Source organism: Heterodontus francisci, chromosome 17, assembly GCF_036365525.1.
Source record: "Heterodontus francisci isolate sHetFra1 chromosome 17, sHetFra1.hap1, whole genome shotgun sequence".
NCBI lineage: Eukaryota > Metazoa > Chordata > Chondrichthyes > Heterodontiformes > Heterodontidae > Heterodontus > Heterodontus francisci.
The window spans coordinates 22,029,461-22,053,564 of NC_090387.1; the positions used below are offsets into that span (position 1 = coordinate 22,029,461).

Here is a 24,104-nt window from a genome sequence, read left to right on the forward strand (position 1 = left end):
GGTGGCCACTGCCAGTATTGCTGAGGCCTCAGACCCAGGTCCAGCAGTGGAACCCCGAATAAGAGGTAGGTGTGCGGAATGCCCTGGGGAGGGGTTTGAGGGGGGTGGGCGTTCTGTCCGGTGGGGGGAGGAGAATCCCGGGGGGTACAGTTGTTCCCAGTGGGTGTGCTCCATCGGCCACAAATTTCTCACAAAAGAGGCCCCCCCTCCCACAACCACAAGGAGGTTAATAGGCCACTTACGGGCCTCAATTGGCCTCTGGGCAGGAAGGCTGTCATCAGCCTATCCCGCCCACAGGAGAATCGGAACCGGGAATCCCAGTGTCCAGTTCCGCAGCAGGTGATTTTGCCCCGATTCTCCACCCCCAACCTCCCCAACCAGCTACGAATGCCGCCATCGGGATGAGAAGAACATCAGCCCTGTGTAGCTCAGTGAGGATTCTTCAGTCTGATTGGTTGAAGAGACAAGCTGTTGCTTGCTCCGTTCACACAAATCGCAGGTCCCCTGCAGAGGGCGAGCACTGAAAATGATCTCTAGTTATTTTAACTTGCCTTGCAAAAGCCCACAAAAATTCTGAAAGTAGCTGTAAGCATAATAAATGGCGGTGATTGAAAAATCCAGGCCAAAATGTTTTTATGAAGATTATTATGAGCACGTTAAGCACTTTAATAATCTGCATTGGTTCAAATGAATAACGTCTCTCATCCACAGATAACTGGTTAAAATTTTGAAAAAGTCACAAACCTCATTCGAGTGTGCCAGCAAACATATACTTACTTTGTGGTTGTTGCAGTAATGGACAGTGCAATTAAATTCACTGATAATCCATTCTACAGGAAATAAGAAAACAGAGAACCTTTTCTAAGCAGCATTAAACAACTCAAATAATGTAGTTGCTTCAGGCTACATTCCACCCACTCAGTGAATGGATGGGTTATCTAGCCCATTATATCAGTAATAGTTATTCCCTTCCCTTCCTCGACTTCTCTGTCTCCATCTCTGGGGATAGGTTGTCTACTAATATCCATTATAAGCCCACCGACTCCCACAGCTACCTCGACTACACTTCTTCACACCCTACCTCCTGTAAGGACTCCATTCCATTCTCCCAGTTTCTCCATCTCCGACACATCTGCTCTGATGATGCTACCTTCCATGATGGTGCTTCTGATAAGACCTCCTTTTTCCTCAACCGAGGATTCCCCCCCACTGTTGTTGACAGGGCCCTCAACCATGTCTGGCCCATTTCCCGCACCTCTACCCTCACCCCTTCCCCTCCCTCCCAGAACCATGACAGGGTTCCCCTTGTCCTCACTTTCCACCCCATCAACCTCCATATCCAAAGGATCATCCTCCGCCATTTCCGCCACCTCCAGCGTGATGCCGCTACCAAACGCATCTTCCCCTCCCTTCCCCTGTCAGCATTCTGAAGGGATCATTCCCTCCGCGACACCCTGGTCCACTCCTCCATTACCCCCACCACCTTGTCCCCGTCCCATGGCACCTTCCCCTGCAATCGCAGGAGGTGTAATACCTGCCCATTTACCTCCTCTCTCCTCACTATCCCAGGCCCCAAACACTCCTTTCAGGTGAAGCAGCGATTTACTTGTACTTCTTTCAATGTAGTATACTGTTTTCGCTGCTCACAATGTGGTCTCCTCTGCATTGGGGAGACCAAATACAGCCTGGGTGACAGCTTTGCAAAATACTGCCGCTCAGTCCGCAAGCAGGACCCTGAGCTTCCAGTTGCTTGCCATTTCAACACTCCCCCCTGCTCTCATGCTCACATCTCTGTCCTGGGATTGCTGCAGTGTTCCAGTGAACATCAACGCAAGCTCGAGGAACAGCATCTCATTTACCGATTAGGCACACTACAGCCTGCCAGACTGAACATTGAGTTCAATCATTTCAGAGCATGACGGGCCCCCCATTTTACTTTTATTTTTAGTTATTTTTTCTCTTTTTTTTTTCTTTTTTTACATTTTTTACAATCTTTTTAAAAATTTATTTCATTTCATCTTAGTTTGTTCAGTTTGCTTACCCACTGTTTTTTTCATGTTAGTACTTGCTGCTGTTTAATTTTCAGTCCGTTAACACCCTATCTGTACTAATGCTTTGTCTTTCAACACACCATTAACATATTGTTTGCCTTTGTTCCATGACCTTTTGGTCAGCTATGTGGCCTTGTCCAATCTACACCTTCTCCTTTGTTATCTCTTGCCCAACCCCCGCCTCACTTGCTTATAACCTTTGACATTAAGTGGTTCCAGCATTTCTTGTTTTTATTATAGTTATTAACACTAACTTTAAAAAAATACTCTTCTAAAACTTTGTTGTTTCAGGACACATGCTGAATGAATCACCTGGTATTTCACGAATACCGAATCCTAACTTGCAACATGGCCAATAATGATCAACATCACCTTAGCATTTGAGAAGGCAACTCATCAACACCTCCTTAAGGGCAATTAGAGAACAGCATTGCCAACAATGCCAATAGTAATTAACTAATTTTAAAAAAATTGAAGGACAAGGGCATTTGACTGCAAAGATCCTAATCTGGTGTAAATATAAGACACGTGAAATACTGTGGTAAATTATCTCCTTCAGTGTTCCCATTAGGACAGCATATTGGGAATTTGAGCATGTCCCCATGGATAACAAAGCACTCAAACTGCTGCAATTTTGGAAATGTCAAATCAAGTTAAGCAAATTGTAAAGGATGTATTATATGGAATGCAAAATTAAGTAGGTATTTTGGTGTTTTGCTTGATTTTCTATTTTTTAAGGTGAGTAACAAATACTTCCAGTCAATATTTTCATCCTCAATCTTTCAATTAGACTGTTTAGCTTCTCCTTTCTGAACCAATCTTAGTATAACAACGGCAAGCATTAGAAGATAATGATGTGAAATTTTTGGGATCTCTTTGCCAGTAATGAATCTTACATACTTAAAATTAGCTTAGAATACTAAACAACATCAATGAGTTTAAACCTGGATGCCCATGAAAGAACTCTCTGATTCACTTAGACATCCCTAATACATTGATAACACACATGGAACATTTCTTTGTTCTCCTCCGTAGGAGGTTCTATTGATTATTTACATACTACATGGTGGATGGCTATGGACATACATTGGGAAGAAATGTGCCCTGTTTAAGTAAATCATGAAATTCTTATGGCACCTGAAGAGCTATAGTAGATTGCACGTGTACTGCCACTTCAAGCTAATTGTATCAGGACCCATTAGAAAGTTAGGATGATTACCTCAAAGTGCGCAAAGATCAAAACATAGCGGTGCATATGAGCCCAATTTCTGATACCTATGGATAGATAATAGCATTATCAGGATAATAATTCATTTCTTAATCTTGCAGTTTATATAATGCCATGTTTAAACACTCTGATACCACTCCAAAAATCCCTTCAATACTGTACTGGGTGTATCAGTAGCCCCTGGAGTTTTAATCTAGGTTTCCGCCTCTCCCAGGAAGTTACTTCGTGGACTGGGGAGTGTATGTATCGCATTAGAGATCATAGTTGGTCTTTTCCTGTCCATAAGCTTTTCTATATTTGTATCACAAATGTAGAATGTCAAATAATTGTAAGTTTACAAAAGTCTGTGATACCCCAAGCAAAGCTTTCCCCTTAATTACATAAGCAAGAACATTTCTAGTACTTCTGAAATTCAAAAGTGTTCTTGCACTGGTTTGTAAATTCAATCCTTCTGGTACTAGAATAGTCATTATGTGTGCTTCTGCACTTTTGCTGTCAAAAGTGCTCATAGCCTGATGGCATGCTAACAATAGAAGCTTTAGTTAACAGGAAGCAATCAAGACCAGACATTGAATAACTGATCAAAATGTGAAGCAAAACATGGCAGACGTTTAACAGACAGATTAATATGAAGAAAATGCCAGATCCAATTATGCTGCAGTTATATTACACATAACATTTAAGAATGGTGTGAATGGGCAACACTGAATTATGAAACCTCATTCTTATCGTTCTTTCCCAGAGCTCATGAATACATACTTTTGGTTTGCACGCTGGAGCAATTATCCTGTTGATTCTTGAATGACATGAAAGACATCGCCGCCCATGCATATACCCTTGAGGAACTTTCACAACTTGAGATTTTAAGATTTGTTTTAGATTGTTTCCAGTTGTAGCATGCAATTGAGGCTACAGCCTTAATTCAAATTAAGCAATAATGTAATATCTTTTAATTGAAATTAAAATAAGCAACAAAACCCCTTGTCTAATATTAATTATTGCTTTTTTAAGTAAATTATAACTTTAAACTGACAGAAGTAGTGTGTACCACCTACAAATGGTTTCACACCTCAAAAGGAGCAGACCACACCAGTCTGAGTGTAGTTACTCTGCATATTTTGCATCACTCTGAAGCTAGGATCACTTGACAGTGACATAAAATGCACAGGATAACAGCCTCATTAGATTTCAACTTTTAATATCTAACAGTTATTGTAGGAGAGTGGATGATACTTGCATAAGACAAAGCAGAACATGAAGATGCATGAAATTGCTTTCAACATTAATGCACATTAAATTTTACGATAACTTTACAATTAAATTTCAGGTGAATTATATTTATAAGTTTTCTTGAAGAGACATTTCCTCCCATCAGCCGTCCCCCAAAACTCATCATTGCTGTAAACTGTGTGCAGCACTGCAAAGACATTACAGGCAATGTATTCGTAAGCTACTTTTTAAACTGAAAAGTATGCCACTAATATATGTGGAGCCACTGCGAGACATTCCCTGCAGAAAATTAGACTCCCTGAAAAAAAATGGTGTGTCAGTTCGTCCAAAACACAAAGGGCAGGATTTTATTCTGCTTTTGGAGATGGGCACGGAGGCAGAAGGCAAACAAAATGGCAGGGGGTGCCAACGTCGCCTGGGCCCCCTGCCATTTTGTCCTGGAATCTTCTCTCTTCTCAGCACTGAAGGGCCTCCTGCACTCTGCTGGTACTGCAGAATTGCCAGCCTACCAATTAGCTGGCAGCTCTGGAGGCGGGAAGTGACGGCGTCCCCGCCGTTAAATAGCAACTGGGATCTGATGGAGAGCAGAGGCGGCTTCTAGCCCCACCTTCCGGCCTGCTGCCGGGATCCCCTTCGCCAGAATGAAATCTGGCCCAAACTGTCAATCTGCATGCGCAGGTGTGTGTTCCTGCAATTACCTGCACAGGGCAAAGTAAGCATGTCAGTGAAAATTGTTGAAAATTAGACTATAACACACAAAATATAAACATTAATTAACAGTGTTAAGGAAAAAGCTATTTTTGTTACCATAGGAATGATCTCTTACTCCACGAAGAAGAAGCTCATTTCTTTCATATCCCTCAATTTCAATTTCTCCAACATACTGACCCCACTGCTCATAATGTGTCTGTTGTTGATTGTACCTGAGAAACACAGAACAAATAACTGAGGATTGTAAAATATAGAGCAATAACAGTTCCATTCCTAATCTCAGTGTTTGGAGGGACCTTGGTCTCATTAGCAGGGCTGCACCCTCGGTTTTATTTGGATTTAAACACTATGGTAAGCTCCATGTGTACTTCCACAGTACTGTTTGCAAAGGCAACGTGTTATGGTAGAAGTAGAAAGGAAAACAATGAGCTTTGGAAATCTAAGGTAAAAACACAAAGTGCTGGAAATCTACTATATGTTGTGTGTGTGTGCACGCAGCACGCCGAGAGAGAAAATACATATATGTGTGCAAGTGTGTGTGTATTAGGTGTGTGTGTGTATGGGCTGAATTTTACAAGCCCTTTGGGGATGGGCTTTGAGCTGGAAAGGCTGGCAAAATGGTGCAGGAAGTGTTGGAGGTGGTGCCCGATGTCTTCCCACCACAATTTCATTTTGCCAGTAGGAAAGCTGGCAGATTGGCCAACCACCTGGAGGCTAACTGAAGGCCACTTCCCACCATCATGAGCATTTTGCTTGTGTCGGGAGGGCCGCTGCTGTGTGGGAAGACTGCCGAGTGAAACCTGGCAGCTTCCCAGCAGACTCCCGGGGGGGACCCTCCTTTAGAGGCACTCCATGGACCACGGAGGGGCCCCCCAACAGCATGTGTGGGGAGAATATGTGTGTGTATGTGCCTATGTGTGGATAGTATGGGCAAGATTTTCCTTCCAGAGGCAGGAAATGGAAGTCGGACTGTTTCCGAGTCCCGAACCCAACCCCCCCCCCGGTCACCCCCAGGGCGTAACAGTCACTGACCCCGATTTTCCATGGGGCGCCCCCTTAATTGACTTGGACACAGGTTTGGTTACCAATTATCCACAATGAGGGCAGGAAAAGAGGACATAGGTCTGTAGAGTTGCAGGCCCGATTTAAACAGACCACGGCAGCCATTATTGTGGCTCAGGAGAGTCATAGGCAGGGTAGATTCTTGGATGCGGACCTGCAAGTCCTCCTCGAACTGTGACAGAGGGAGGTCCTCTTCCCTGAGGGTGGCAGGAGGAGACCAGCCACCCTGGCCAAGCAGGTTTGGATGGAGGTAGATGACACAGTCAGCAGGTGGAGTGTGGTGAGATGAAACTGGGTTCAGTGTAGGAAGAGGTTCAATAGCCTGCTTCGCTATAGCAAGGTGAGTATAAAGCCGAACCCTCAGGATAGGCTCTGGGTATTGACCCTCCAGCTGACACGCCAGCTAAGGAGCCGAGTGTGTGCCCAGGGCACTGAATGACCCCTCAGAATGCTCAGAGCCATAGTGCTGGTGAGGACCTGCCAGCACTGAACCATGCAGCTTCTAATGAATAGGAGCAGCTGGCAATGGCCATAGAGGACAGCAATGCCTTCTCTCTCTCTCATTTGTCCATGAAGGAGAAGCAAGCTCATGATGCTTGGCGAGGGCCCAGAGGGGAGGAGGGGTTGCCATCCTACACATTAACACAACAATAGTGGAGGGAGCCATGGACATCGCCAGGATTGTGGGCCACGAGGAAATTGGGCAAGGCAAAATGGGTACCCATGGTGTAGATGGTGAGTAGGGAGTGCAATGAGTTCATTAAGGGGGTGCATTGCACTCCAGCCAGTCCGACAGCATACCGAACACTGAGTTGCATTGGGAAGCCTGAGCATAGCAGAGGCCTCTGCTCTCAAAGGCTCTCATGATCTTTCCTTGTGTCCCCCACAGGTGCAGACATCGAGGCTATTATCCTCTCTTGCCCTCACTGGGCCAAGTGCAGTCACATCAGAGCTCAGAAGAAGCACTGTCACACCTTACAAGCGCACCCTCCACCAGCTCAGATACAGTCACCTCAGTTGGTCCTCGCACATGGATACGTGGCACTCGGTGATGAGCATGGCATGCGTGTGCAGGAGGAGGTGGCAGAGGTAGCTGTGGGCAGTCCCCTTCAGAGGATGGAGGACAGACACAGCCCTGTTCAGCTGGGCACAGATGCAGGGCTTCGGGAGTCGTAAGAAAGGAGGCTCTACCCAGACCAGCAGCAGCAGGTGTGTTCCCACATGTCAGAGTCATGAGGCAGTGCGCAATCACGAGCTGAGGATGGAGGAGCCCATCCAGTTCATGTGCGCCACCATGGCTCAGGGCTTTGAACGTATGAGCTCCTTTATTGAAAGTGTGGCCAATTCATGGAGATCCACATGCAGCAGCCTTTGCAGTGCATGCAGGAACTGCGCACTGACATACCGCATGCCACACTATGTAATCTGGACTGGTCAGCAACGCCCATGGCACAGAGATGTTTGGAAGGGATGCCAGCTGCTACCCAGCTGCTGCTCCCCTCCAGCCATCCAGAGTGCTGGCCAAAGGTTGTGGCAGTCACCGAGGAGGATGAGGGTACCATTCCTTATGGAGCACCATCATCATCATCGGCCTTCTTGGCCCCCTCTGACAGAAGGAGCATCTGTGCAGCAGGGCCCAGTGATGGAGGCTGCCTCTGCAATGATGCAGATGCAGCAGTCCCACAGGCACCTCCATGATGAAGACGACTCCCACATGCATCTCAGCTGCAGGCATAGACAAGTGAACAGGGTGCTTCCACATCCTCCTCCACAAGAAGTGCACCGCATAGAAGTGGCTGACAGCAGAGGCCACCACATTGGACAGAGCACTGAGTGGGTCACTGGGGTGCCTTCTACCTGTAACTGTGCACTGTTTGTTTTTATGAGCACCATGTAAATATTGACACATGAAGCCAGAAGTGTGAGCATCATTTTACTAATGGCGGGACAAGGAAAGAGGTATGAAGTGGTGAAGGAGAACAAAGGGTTTGTCAATGGTGATGGTGAAACTTCTGGGCAGGGCATCCTTCATTAGCAGTAAGAGTTTACATGTTCCAGGCTGTGTCTTCAATGGAAGTGTTAGCACAGGCAGCTCAGAGTGATTTCCAGGCCATGTTGCTCCTCCTGCATCAGAGGGGCTCAGTCGAAAAGAACCTGAATCAGATGATCTCTGATGTTGATGGCATCCTGACCCTCAAACCCCATGCTGGGCCGAGCCACCTCCCTGTACAGCCAGGGCACCATCGTGTTCTGCATCCTTCCCCTTTGCCGCCTCTTCCTCCTCCTCCTCTTCCAAGTTCCGCTCTTCCTTTTCCTCCGATGAGCTGTCTCCTTCCAGGCCCTCACCCTCTTCAAGGTCCACACCTCTCAGGAGGGCTATGTTATGGAGAACACAACCGACTGCCACAATGACTGAGACCCTTGCAGGAGGATATTCGAGGGTGCCACCTGACGGGTCCAGGTACCGGAACCACATCTTCAGAAGCCTGATGACCTGCTCAATGGTTGTCCTAATGAACAGATATCTGCAGTTGCAGGGCCTCTGTGCCTCTGTCTTGGGCTCTCATAGAGGGGGAAGTCGCCATCTCTTCAAGGGATATCCCTTGTCCTCTAGAATTAATCCACGGAGTTTGGGGGTCGGAGTGAAGAGCTGTGGCAGCCTGGACTGGCGAAGGATGAAGGAGTCATGGCAGCTGCCAGGAAAATGAGTTCACGCATGGAGGAAGCTTGTGGTGTCGTTGCAGACCAATGGAAGGTAACAGGAGTGGAAGCCCTCCCTGTTGCTGCATCTCACTGGCTGGTCACTGGGTGCCTTGATGGCTACACGGGTGCAATCGATGATGCCCTACACCTGGAGGAATCCAGCGTTGGAGGTGAAACCCACCGCCCTCTGTGCCTGTGAGGCCATGACTGGCTGGAATTGAATGTACTGTCCAGCTCTTGCAAACAAGGCAACAGCAACCAGTGGTGTACAGCTATTTGCGAGGTCCACAGCTGATCTGTTTCTCTCTCCATAGATGTTGCCTGGCCTGTTGAGTATTTCCAGCACTTTCTCTTTTTATTTCGTATTTCCAGGATCAGCAGTATTTTGCTTGAATTCGTATTGGGGGTGTTTGAGGCCCACACCAGGTGGTTATGAAGACTCATCACCCACCCACTAACTCCATTCCTTCCTGCCCATCTGCCAGCTCCATTTCTCTCCTCCACTCAGTGGTTTCTCACTTGCCATGGATCCGACACAACCGCCTCCATCCAGCTGCAGCACCCGTACTTCACATGTTCCAGTCACTGCTCGCACTGAACATGCTCCAGTCACCGCCCGAACTGCACATGTTCCAGTCACTGCTCGCACTGAACATGCTCCAGTCACCGCCCGCACTGCACATGCTTCAGTAAGAACCCACACTGCAGATGCTCCAGTCACTACCCACACTGAACATGCTTCAGTCACAATCCACACTGCAGATGCTCCAGTCACTGCCCACACTGCACATGCTTCAGTAAGAACCCACACTGCAGATGCTCCAGTCACTACCCACACTGAACATGCTTCAGTCACAACCCACACTGAACATGCTCCAGTCACTGCCCACACTGAACATGCTCCAGTCACTGCCCACACTGAACATGCTCCAGTCACAGCCCACACTGCACATGCTCCAGTCACAGCCCACACTGCACATTCTTCAGTCACAGCCCACACTGCACATGCTTCAGTCACAGCCCACACTGCACATGCTCCAGTCACTGCCCACACTGTACGTGTTCCAGTCACTGCCCACACTGCACATGCTTCAGTCACAGCCCACAAAGAACATGCTCCAGTCACAGCCCACACTGTACGTGTTCCAGTCACAGCCCACACTGCACATGCTCCAGTCATCGCCCACACTGAACATGTTCCAGTCACGGCCCACACTGCACATGCTCCAGTCACGGCCCACACTAAACATGTTCCAGTCACAGCCCACACTGAACATGCTCCAGTCACAGCCCACACTGAACATGCTCCAGTCACAGCCCACACTGTACATACTTCAGTAAGAATCCACACTGCAGATGCTCCAGTCACTGCCCACACTGCACATGCTTCAGGAAGAACCCACACTGCAGATGCTCCAGTCACTACCCACACTGAACATGCTTCAGTCACAACCCACACTGAACATGCTCCAGTCACTGCCCACACTGAACATGCTCCAGTCACTGCCCACACTGAACATGCTCCAGTCACTGCCCACACTGAACATGCTCCAGTCACAGCCCACACTGCACATGCTCCAGTCACAGCCCACACTGCACATGCTCCAGTCACTGCCCACACTGCACATGCTCCAGTCACTGCCCACACTGCACATGCTTCAGTCACAGCCCACACTGCACATGCTCCAGTCACTGCCCACACTGCACATGCTCCAGTCACTGCCCACACTGCACATGCTTCAGGAAGAACCCACACTGCAGATGCTCCAGTCACTACCCACACTGAACATGCTTCAGTCACAACCCACACTGAACATGCTCCAGTCACTGCCCACACTGAACATGCTCCAGTCACTGCCCACACTGAACATGCTCCAGTCACTGCCCACACTGAACATGCTCCAGTCACTGCCCACACTGAACATGCTCCAGTCACAGCCCACACTGCACATGCTCCAGTCACAGCCCACACTGCACATGCTCCAGTCACTGCCCACACTGCACATGCTCCAGTCACTGCCCACACTGCACATGCTTCAGTCACAGCCCACACTGCACATGCTCCAGTCACTGCCCACACTGCACATGCTCCAGTCACTGCCCACACTGCACATGCTTCAGTCACAGCCCACAAAGAACATGCTCCAGTCACTGCCCACACTGTACGTGTTCCAGTCACAGCCCACACTGCACATGCTCCAGTCATCGCCCACACTGAACATGTTCCAGTCACGGCCCACACTGCACATGCTCCAGTCACGGCCCACACTAAACATGTTCCAGTCACAGCCCACACTGAACATGCTCCAGTCACAGCCCACACTGTACATGCTCCAGTCACAGCCCACACTGAACATGCTCCAGTCACAGCCCACACTGAACATGCTCCAGTCACTGCCCACACTGAACATGCTCCAGTCACTGCCCACACTGAACATGCTCCAGTCACCACTCGCACTGCACATGCTCCAGTCACCGCCCACACTGAACATGTTCCAGTCACCGCCCACACTGCACATGCTCCAGTCATCACCTGCATTGCATATGCTCCAGTCACAGCCCACACTGAACATGTTCCAGTCACCGCCCACACTGAATATGCTCCAGTCACAGCCCACACTGTACATGCTCCAGTCACAGCCCACACTGTACATGCTCCAGTCACAGCCCACACTGAACGTGCTCCAGTCATCACCCGCACTGCACATGCTCCAGTCACCGCCCACACTGAACATGCTCCAGTCACCGCCCGCACTGAACATGCTCCAGTCACCGCCCACACTGAACATGCTCCAGTCACCGCCCACACTGAACATGCTCCAGTCACCGCCCACACTGAACATGCTCAAGTCACCACCCGCACTGCACATGCTCCAGTCACCACCCGCACTGCACATGCTCCAGTCACCACCCGCACTGAATATGCTCCAGTCACAGCCCACACTGTACATGCTCCAGTCACAGCCCACACTGTACATGCTCCAGTCACAGCCCACACTGAACGTGCTCCAGTCACCGCCCGCACTGCACATGCTCCAGTCACCGCCCGCACTGAACATGCTCCAGTCACCGCCCACACTGCACATGCTCCAGTCACCGCCCACACTGCACATGCTCCAGTCACCGCCCACACTGCACATGCCACAGTCACCGCCCGCACTGCACATGCCACAGTCACCACCTGCACTGCATATGCTCCAGTCACCGCCCGCACTGAACATGCTCCAGTCACCGCCCACACTGCACATGCTCCAGTCACAGCCCACACTGAACATGGTCCAGTCACGGCCCACACTGCACGTGCTACAGTCACAGCCCACACTGAACGTGCTCCAGTCACCACCCGCACTGCACATGCTCCAGTCACCGCCCGCACTGAACATGCTCCAGTCACCGCCCGCACTGAACATGCTCCAGTCACCGCCCGCACTGAACATGCGCCAGTCACCACCCGCACTGCACATGCTCCAGTCACCACCCGCACTGCACATGCTCCAGTCACCGCCCGCACTGCACATGCTCCAGTCACCGCCCAAACTGAACATGCGCCAGTCACCGCCCAAACTGAACATGCGCCAGTCACCGCCCACATTGAACATGCTCCAGTCACAGCCCAAACTGAACATGCTCCAGTCACAGCCCACACTGAACATGCTCCAGTCACAGCCCACACTGAACATGCTCCAGTCACAGCCCACCCTGAACATGCTCCAGTCACAGCCCACCCTGAACATGCTCCAGTCACAGCCCACCCTGAACATGCTCCAGTCACAGCCCACCCTGAACATGCTCCAGTCACTGCCCACACTGAACATGCTCCAGTCACTGCCCACACTGAACATGCGCCAGTCACTGCCCACACTGAACATGCGCCAGTCACTGCCCACACTGAACATGCGCCAGTCACAGCCCACACTGTACATGCTCCAGTCACAGCCCACACTGAACATGCTCCAGTCACAGCCCACACTGAACATGCTCCAGTCACAGCCCACACTGTGCATGCTCCAGTCACAGCCCACACTGTGCATGCTCCAGTCACAGCCCACACTGTGCATGCTCCAGTCACAGCCCACACTGCGCATGCTCCAGTCACAGCCCACACTGAACATGCTCCAGTCACAGCCCACACTGAATATGCTCCAGTCACAGCCCACACTGTACATGCTCCAGTCACAGCCCACACTGCACATGCACCAGTCACTGCCCACACTGAACATGCTCCAGTCACAGCCCACACTGCACATGCTCCAGTCACAGCACACACTGCACATGCTCCAGTCACAGCACACACTGCACATGCTCCAGTCACAGCACACACTGCACATGCTCCAGTCACAGCCCACACTGCACATGCTCCAGTCACTGCCCAAACTGAACATGCGCCAGTCACTGCCCACACTGAACATGCACCAGTCACAGCCCACACTGAACATGCTCCAGTCACAGCCCACACTGAACATGCACCAGTCACTGCCCACACTGAACATGCTCCAGGCACAGCCCACACTGAACATGCGCCAGTCACAGCCCACACTGAACATGCGCCAGTCACAGCCCACACTGAACATGTTCCAGTCACCACCGGCACTGCGTATGCTCCAGTCACGGCCCACACTGAACATGTTCCAGTCACAGCCCACACTGAACATGCTCCAGTCACAGCCCACACTGAACATGCTCCAGTCACAGCCCACACTGAACATGCGCCAGTCACAGCCCACACTGAACATGCGCCAGTCACAGCCCACACTGAACATGCGCCAGTCACAGCCCACACTGAACATGCGCCAGTCACGGCCCACACTGAACATGCGCCAGTCACGGCCCACACTGAACATGCGCCAGTCACGGCCCACACTGAACATGCGCCAGTCACGGCCCACACTGAACATGCGCCAGTCACGGCCCACACTGAACATGCGCCAGTCACGGCCCACACTGAACATGCTCCAGTCACGGCCCACACTGAACATGCTCCAGTCACGGCCCACACTGAACATGTTCCAGTCACGGCCCACACTGAACATGTTCCAGCCCAAGCCCACACTGCACATGCTCCAGTCACGGCCCACACTGCACATGCTCCAGTCACGGCCCACACTGCACATGCTCCAGTCACGGCCCACACTGCACATGCTCCAGTCACGGCCCACACTGAACATGCTCCAGTCACGGCCCACACTGAACATGCTCCAGTCACAGCCCACACTGAACATGCTCCAGTCACAGCCCACACTGAACATGCTCCAGTCACAGCCCACACTGTGCATGCTCCAGTCACAGCCCACACTGTGCATGCTCCAGTCACAGCCCACACTGCGCATGCTCCAGTCACAGCCCACACTGCGCATGCTCCAGTCACAGCCCACACTGAATATGCTCCAGTCACAGCCCACACTGTACATGCTCCAGTCACAGCCCACACTGCACATGTTCCAGTCACCACCGGCACTGCGTATGCTCCAGTCACGGCCCACACTGAACATGTTCCAGTCACAGCCCACACTGAACATGCTCCAGTCACAGCCCACACTGAACATGCTCCAGTCACAGCCCACACTGAACATGCTCCAGTCACAGCCCACACTGAACATGCGCCAGTCACAGCCCACACTGAACATGCGCCAGTCACAGCCCACACTGAACATGCGCCAGTCACAGCCCACACTGAACATGCGCCAGTCACAGCCCACACTGAACATGCGCCAGTCACGGCCCACACTGCACATGCGCCAGTCACGGCCCACACTGCACATGCGCCAGTCACGGCCCACACTGAACATGCTCCAGTCACGGCCCACACTGAACATGCTCCAGTCACGGCCCACACTGAACATGTTCCAGTCACGGCCCACACTGAACATGTTCCAGTCCAAGCCCACACTGCACATGCTCCAGTCACGGCCCACACTGCACATGCTCCAGTCACGGCCCACACTGCACATGCTCCAGTCACGGCCCACACTGCACATGCTCCAGTCACGGCCCACACTGCACATGCTCCAGTCACGGCCCACACTGAACATGCTCCAGTCACGGCCCACACTGAACATGCTCCAGTCACAGCCCACATTGAACATGCTCCAGTCACAGCCCACACTGAACATGCTCCAGTCACAGCCCAAACTGAACATGCTCCAGTCACAGCCCACACTGAACATGCTCCAGTCACAGCCCACCCTGAACATGCTCCAGTCACAGCCCACCCTGAACATGCTCCAGTCACTGCCCACACTGGACATGCTCCAGTCACTGCCCACACTGAACATGCGGCAGTCACAGCCCACACTGAACATGCTCCAGTCACCGCCCACACTGAACATGCTCCAGTCACAGCCCACACTGAACATGCTCCAGTCACAGCCCACACTGCACATGCTCCAGTCACAGCCCACACTGCACATGCTCCAGTCACAGCCCACACTGCACATGCTCCAGTCACAGCCCACACTGAACATGCTCCAGTCACTGCCCAAACTGAACATGCGCCAGTCACAGCCCACACTGAACATGCTCCAGTCACAGCCCACACTGAACATGCTCCAGTCACAGCCCACACTGAACATGCTCCAGTCACAGCCCACACTGAACATGCTCCAGTCACAGCCCACACTGAACATGCTCCAGTCACGGCCCACACTGAACATGCTCCAGTCACGGCCCACACTGCACATGCTCCAGTCACGGCCCACACTGCACATGCTCCAGTCACGGCCCACACTGCACATGCTCCAGTCACGGCCCACACTGCACATGCTCCAGTCACGGCCCACACTGCACATGCTCCAGTCACGGCCCACACTGAACATGCTCCAGTCACAGCCCACATTGAACATGCTCCAGTCACAGCCCACACTGAACATGCTCCAGTCACAGCCCAAACTGAACATGCTCCAGTCACAGCCCACACTGAACATGCTCCAGTCACAGCCCACCCTGAACATGCTCCAGTCACAGCCCACCCTGAACATGCTCCAGTCACTGCCCACACTGGACATGCTCCAGTCACTGCCCACACTGTACATGCTCCAGTCACAGCCCACACTGCACATGCTCCAGTCACAGCCCACACTGCACATGCTCCAGTCACAGCCCACACTGCACATGCTCCAGTCACAGCCCACACTGAACATGCTCCAGTCACTGCCCAAACTGAACATGCTCCAGTCACAGCCCACACTGCACATGCTCCAGTCACAGCCCACACTGCACATGCTCCAGTCACAGCCCACACTGCACATGCTCCAGTCACAGCCCACACTGAACATGCTCCAGTCACAGCCCACACTGAACATGCTCCAGTCACAGCCCACACTGAACATGCTCCAGTCACAGCCCACACTGAACATGCTCCAGTCACAGCCCACACTGAACATGCTCCAGTCACAGCCCACACTGAACATGCTCCAGTCACAGCCCACACTGAACATGCTCCAGTCACAGCCCACACTGAACATGCTCCAGTCACGGCCCACACTGCACATGCTCCAGTCACGGCCCACACTGCACATGCTCCAGTCACGGCCCACACTGCACATGCTCCAGTCACAGCCCACACTGTACATGCTCCAGTCACACCCCACACTGCCCATGCTCCAGTCACTGCCCACACTGCACATGCTCCAGTCACTGCCCACACTGCACATGCTTCAGTCACAGCCCACACTGAACATGCTCCAGTCACAGCCCACACTGAACATGCTCCAGTCACAGCCCACACTGCACATGCTCCAGTCACTGCCCACACTGCACATGCTCCAGTCACTGCCCACACTGCACATGCTCCAGTCACTGCCCACACTGCACATGCTTCAGTCACAGCCCACACTGAACATGCTCCAGTCACTGCCCACACTGCACATGCTCCAGTCACTGCCCACACTGCACATGCTCCAGTCACTGCCCACACTGCACATGCTCCAGTCACTGCCCACACTGCACATGCTCCAGTCACAGCCCACACTGCACATGCTCCAGTCACAGCCCACACTGCACATGCTCCAGTCACTGCCCACACTGCACATGCTCCAGTCACTGCCCACACTGCACATGCTCCAGTCACAGCCCACACTGAACATGCTCCAGTCACAGCCCACACTGCACATGCTCCAGTCACAGCCCACACTGAACATGCTCCAGTCACAGCCCACACTGAACATGCTCCAGTCACTGCCCACACTGCACATGCTCCAGTCACTGCCCACACTGCACATGCTCCAGTCACTGCCCACACTGCACATGCTCCAGTCACAGCCCACACTGAACATGCGCCAGTCACAGCCCACACTGAACATGCGCCAGTCACAGCCCACACTGAACATGCGCCAGTCACAGCGCACACTGAACATGCGCCAGTCACAGCCCACACTGAACATGCTCCAGTCACCGCCCACACTGCACATGCCACAGTCACCGCCCGCACTGCACATGCCACAGTCACCACCTGCACTGCATATGCTCCAGTCACCGCCCGCACTGAACATGCTCCAGTCACCGCCCACACTGCACATGCTCCAGTCACAGCCCACACTGAACATGGTCCAGTCACGGCCCACACTGCACGTGCTACAGTCACAGCCCACACTGAACGTGCTCCAGTCACCACCCGCACTGCACATGCTCCAGTCACCGCCCGCACTGAACATGCTCCAGTCACCGCCCGCACTGAACATGCTCCAGTCACCGCCCGCACTGAACATGCTCCAGTCACCACCCGCACTGCACATGCTCCAGTCACCACCCGCACTGCACATGCTCCAGTCACCGCCCAAACTGAACATGCGCCAGTCACCGCCCAAACTGAACATGCGCCAGTCACCGCCCAAACTGAACATGCGCCAGTCACCGCCCACATTGAACATGCTCCAGTCACAGCCCAAACTGAACATGCTCCAGTCACAGCCCACACTGAACATGCTCCAGTCACAGCCCACACTGAACATGCTCCAGTCACAGCCCACCCTGAACATGCTCCAGTCACAGCCCACCCTGAACATGCTCCAGTCACAGCCCACCCTGAACATGCTCCAGTCACAGCCCACCCTGAACATGCTCCAGTCACTGCCCACACTGAACATGCGCCAGTCACTGCCCACACTGAACATGCGCCAGTCACTGCCCACACTGAACATGCGCCAGTCACTGCCCACACTGAACATGCGCCAGTCACAGCCCACACTGTACATGCTCCAGTCACAGCCCACACTGAACATGCTCCAGTCACAGCCCACACTGAACATGCTCCAGTCACAGCCCACACTGTGCATGCTCCAGTCACAGCCCACACTGTGCATGCTCCAGTCACAGCCCACACTGTGCATGCTCCAGTCACAGCCCACACTGCGCATGCTCCAGTCACAGCCCACACTGAACATGCTCCAGTCACAGCCCACACTGAATATGCTCCAGTCACAGCCCACACTGTACATGCTCCAGTCACAGCCCACACTGCACATGCACCAGTCACTGCCCACACTGAACATGCTCCAGTCACAGCCCACACTGCACATGCTCCAGTCACAGCACACACTGCACATGCTCCAGTCACAGCACACACTGCACATGCTCCAGTCACAGCCCACACTGCACATGCTCCAGTCACTGCCCAAACTGAACATGCGCCAGTCACTGCCCACACTGAACATGCACCAGTCACAGCCCACACTGAACATGCTCCAGTCACAGCCCACACTGAACATGCACCAGTCACTGCCCACACTGAACATGCTCCAGGCACAGCCCACACTGAACATGCGCCAGTCACAGCCCACACTGAACATGCGCCAGTCACAGCCCACACTGAACATGTTCCAGTCACCACCGGCACTGCGTATGCTCCAGTCACGGCCCACACTGAACATGTTCCAGTCACAGCCCACACTGAACATGCTCCAGTCACAGCCCACACTGAACATGCTCCAGTCACAGCCCACACTGAACATGCGCCAGTCACAGCCCACACTGAACATGCGCCAGTCACAGCCCACACTGAACATGCGCCAGTCACAGCCCACACTGAACATGCGCCAGTCACAGCCCACACTGAACATGCGCCAGTCACGGCCCACACTGAACATGCGCCAGTCACGGCCCACACTGAACATGCGCCAGTCACGGCCCACACTGAACATGCGCCAGTCACGGCCCACACTGAACATGCGCCAGTCACGGCCCACACTGAACATGCTCCAGTCACGGCCCACACTGAACATGCTCCAGTCACGGCCCACACTGAACATGTTCCAGTCACGGCCCACACTGAACATGTTCCAGTCCAAGCCCACACTGCACATGCTCCAGTCACGGCCCACACTGCACATGCTCCAGTCACGGCCCACACTGCACATGCTCCAGTCACGGCCCACACTGCACATGCTCCAGTCACGGCCCACACTGCACATGCTCCAGTCACGGCCCACACTGAACATGCTCCAGTCACAGCCCACATTGAACATGCTCCAGTCACAGCCCACACTGAACATGCTCCAGTCACAGCCCACACTGAACATGCTCCAGTCACAGCCCACACTGTGCATGCTCCAGTCACAGCCCACACTGTGCATGCTCCAGTCACAGCCCACACTGCGCATGCTCCAGTCACAGCCCACACTGCGCATGCTCCAGTCACAGCCCACACTGCGCATGCTCCAGTCACAGCCCACACTGCGCATGCTCCAGTCACAGCCCACACTGAATATGCTCCAGTCACAGCCCACACTGTACATGCTCCAGTCACAGCCCACACTGCACATGTTCCAGTCACAGCCCACAATGAACATGCTCCAGTCACTGCCCAAACTGAACATGCGCCAGTCACAGCCCACACTGAACATGCACCAGTCACAGCCCACACTGAACATGCTCCAGTCACAGCCCACACTGAACATGCTCCAGTCACAGCCCACACTGAACATGCACCAGTCACTGCCCACACTGCACATGCTCCAGTCACAGCCCACACTGCACATGCTCCAGTCACAGCCCACACTGCACATGCTCCAGTCACTGCCCAAACTGAACATGTGCCAGTCACTGCCCACACTGAACATGCACCAGTCACAGCCCACACTGAACATGCTCAAGTCACAGCCCACACTGAACATGCTCCAGTCACAGCCCACACTGAACATGCTCCAGGCACAGCCCACACTGAACATGCTCCAGGCACAGCCCACACTGAACATGCGCCAGTCACAGCCCACACTGAACATGTTCCAGTCACAGCCCACACTGAACATGTTCCAGTCACCACCGGCACTGCGTATGCTCCAGTCACGGCCCACACTGAACATGTTCCAGTCACAGCCCACACTGAACATGCTCCAGTCACAGCCCACACTGAACATGCTCCAGTCACAACCCACACTGAACATGCTCCAGTCACAGCCCACACTGAACATGCGCCAGTCACAGCCCACACTGAACATGCGCCAGTCACGGCCCACACTGAACATGCGCCAGTCACGGCCCACACTGAACATGCGCCAGTCACGGCCCACACTGAACATGCTCCAGTCACGGCCCACACTGAACATGCTCCAGTCACGGCCCACACTGAACATGTTCCAGTCACGGCCCACACTGAACATGTTCCAGTCCAAGCCCACACTGCACATGCTCCAGTCACGGCCCACACTGCACATGCTCCAGTCACGGCCCACACTGCACATGCTCCAGTCACGGCCCACACTGCACATGCTCCAGTCACGGCCCACACTGAACATGCTCCAGTCACAGCCCACATTGAACATGCTCCAGTCACAGCCCACACTGAACATGCTCCAGTCACAGCCCACACTGAACATGCTCCAGTCACAGCCCACACTGTGCATGCTCCAGTCACAGCCCACACTGTGCATGCTCCAGTCACAGCCCACACTGCGCATGCTCCAGTCACAGCCCACACTGCGCATGCTCCAGTCACAGCCCACACTGAATATGCTCCAGTCACAGCCCACACTGTACATGCTCCAGTCACAGCCCACACTGCACATGTTCCAGTCACAGCCCACAATGAACATGCTCCAGTCACTGCCCAAACTGAACATGCGCCAGTCACAGCCCACACTGAACATGCACCAGTCACAGCCCACACTGAACATGCTCCAGTCACAGCCCACACTGAACATGCTCCAGTCACAGCCCACACTGAACATGCACCAGTCACTGCCCACACTGAACATGCTCCAGTCACAGCCCACACTGCACATGCTCCAGTCACAGCCCACACTGCACATGCTCCAGTCACAGCCCACACTGCACATGCTCCAGTCACTGCCCAAACTGAACATGTGCCAGTCACTGCCCACACTGAACATGCACCAGTCACAGCCCACACTGAACATGCTCAAGTCACAGCCCACACTGAACATGCTCCAGTCACAGCCCACACTGAACATGCTCCAGGCACAGCCCACACTGAACATGCTCCAGGCACAGCCCACACTGAACATGCGCCAGTCACAGCCCACACTGAACATGTTCCAGTCACAGCCCACACTGAACATGTTCCAGTCACCACCGGCACTGCGTATGCTCCAGTCACGGCCCACACTGAACATGTTCCAGTCACAGCCCACACTGAACATGCTCCAGTCACAGCCCACACTGAACATGCTCCAGTCACAACCCACACTGAACATGCTCCAGTCACAACCCACACTGAACATGCGCCAGTCACAGCCCACACTGAACATGCGCCAGTCACAGCCCACACTGAACATGCGCCAGTCACAGCCCACACTGAACATGCGCCAGTCACAGCCCACACTGAACATGCGCCAGTCACAGCCCACACTGAACATGCGCCAGTCACGGCCCACACTGAACATGCGCCAGTCACGGCCCACACTGAACATGCTCCAGTCACAGCCCACACTGAACATGCGCCAGTCACAGCCCACACTGAACATGCGCCAGTCACAGCCCACACTGAACATGCGCCAGTCACAGCCCACACTGAACATGCGCCAGTCACAGCCCACACTGAACATGCGCCAGTCACAGCCCACACTGAACATGCGCCAGTCACAGCCCACACTGAACATGCGCCAGTCACAGCCCACACTGCACATGCGCCAGTCACAGCCCACACTGCACATGCGCCAGTCACGGCCCACACTGAACATGCTCCAGTCACGGCCCACACTGAACATGCTCCAGTCACGGCCCACACTGAACATGTTCCAGTCACGGCCCACACTGAACATGTTCCAGTCCAAGCCCACACTGCACATGCTCCAGTCACGGCCCACACTGCACATGCTCCAGTCACGGCCCACACTGCACATGCTCCAGTCACGGCCCACACTGCACATGCTCCAGTCACGGCCCACACTGCACATGCTCCAGTCACGGCCCACACTGCACATGCTCCAGTCACGGCCCACACTGAACATGCTCCAGTCACGGCCCACACTGAACATGCTCCAGTCACAGCCCACATTGAACATGCTCCAGTCACAGCCCACACTGAACATGCTCCAGTCACAGCCCACACTGAACATGCTCCAGTCACAGCCCAAACTGAACATGCTCCAGTCACAGCCCACACTGAACATGCTCCAGTCACAGCCCACCCTGAACATGCTCCAGTCACAGCCCACCCTGAACATGCTCCAGTCACTGCCCACACTGGACATGCTCCAGTCACTGCCCACACTGAACATGCGGCAGTCACAGCCCACACTGAACATGCTCCAGTCACCGCCCACACTGAACATGCTCCAGTCACAGCCCACACTGAACATGCTCCAGTCACAGCCCACACTGCACATGCTCCAGTCACAGCCCACACTGCACATGCTCCAGTCACAGCCCACACTGCACATGCTCCAGTCACAGCCCACACTGAACATGCTCCAGTCACTGCCCAAACTGAACATGCGCCAGTCACAGCCCACACTGAACATGCTCCAGTCACAGCCCACACTGAACATGCTCCAGTCACAGCCCACACTGAACATGCTCCAGTCACAGCCCACACTGAACATGCTCCAGTCACTGCCCACACTGCACATGCTCCAGTCACAGCCCACACTGAACATGCTCCAGTCACGGCCCACACTGCACATGCTCCAGTCACGGCCCACACTGCACATGCTCCAGTCACGGCCCACACTGCACATGCTCCAGTCACGGCCCACACTGCACATGCTCCAGTCACGGCCCACACTGAACATGCTCCAGTCACAGCCCACATTGAACATGCTCCAGTCACAGCCCACACTGAACATGCTCCAGTCACAGCCCAAACTGAACATGCTCCAGTCACAGCCCACACTGAACATGCTCCAGTCACAGCCCACCCTGAACATGCTCCAGTCACAGCCCACCCTGAACATGCTCCAGTCACTGCCCACACTGGACATGCTCCAGTCACTGCCCACACTGGACATGCTCCAGTCACAGCCCACACTGGACATGCTCCAGTCACAGCCCACACTGAACATGCGGCAGTCACAGCCCACACTGAACATGCGCCAGTCACAGCCCACACTGAACATGCGCCAGTCACAGCCCACACTGTACATGCTCCAGTCACAGCCCACACTGAACATGCTCCAGTCACTGCCCACACTGCACATGCTCCAGTCACAGCCCACACTGAACATGCTCCAGTCACAGCCCACACTGAACATGCTCCAGTCACAGCCCACACTGAACATGTGCCAGTCACAGCCCACACTGAACATGCGCCAGTCACAGCCCACACTGAACATGCTCCAGTCACAGCCCACACTGAACATGCTCCAGTCACTGCCCACACTGAACGTGCTCCAGTCACTGCCCACACTGTACGTGTTCCAGTCACTGCCCACACTGAACATGCTCCAGTCAACACCCGCTCTACACATGCTCCAGTCACCGCCCACACTGAACATGTTCCAGTCACCACCCGCACTGCACATGCTCCAGTCACTGCCCACACTGAACATGCTCCAGTCACTGCCCACACTGAACATGCTCCAGTCACGGCCCACACTGCACATGCTCCAGTCACGGCCCACACTGAACATGTTCCTGTCACGGCCCACACTGAACATGCTCCAGTCACGGCCCACACTGCACATGCTCCAGTCACGGCCCACACTGAACATGCTCCAGTCACCACCCGC

At 53.4% G+C, this 24,104-nt stretch overlaps 1 protein-coding gene across 3 annotated transcripts in view; it reads right to left on the minus strand.

Moving 5' to 3' along the window:
• Positions 1-24,104, minus strand: part of LOC137378753 (rifampicin phosphotransferase-like) — a 200,945-nt gene that overhangs the window by 124,871 nt on the left and 51,970 nt on the right. For all 3 annotated transcript variants that reach the window (XM_068049132.1, XM_068049133.1, XM_068049131.1), the window contains exons 6-8: positions 5,317-5,432; positions 3,271-3,326; positions 778-830 (exon numbers count right to left, since the gene is read on the minus strand). In XM_068049132.1, the coding sequence (XP_067905233.1) occupies positions 778-830; positions 3,271-3,326; positions 5,317-5,432 (225 nt within the window). The remainder of the gene's footprint in view (positions 1-777; positions 831-3,270; positions 3,327-5,316; positions 5,433-24,104) is intronic.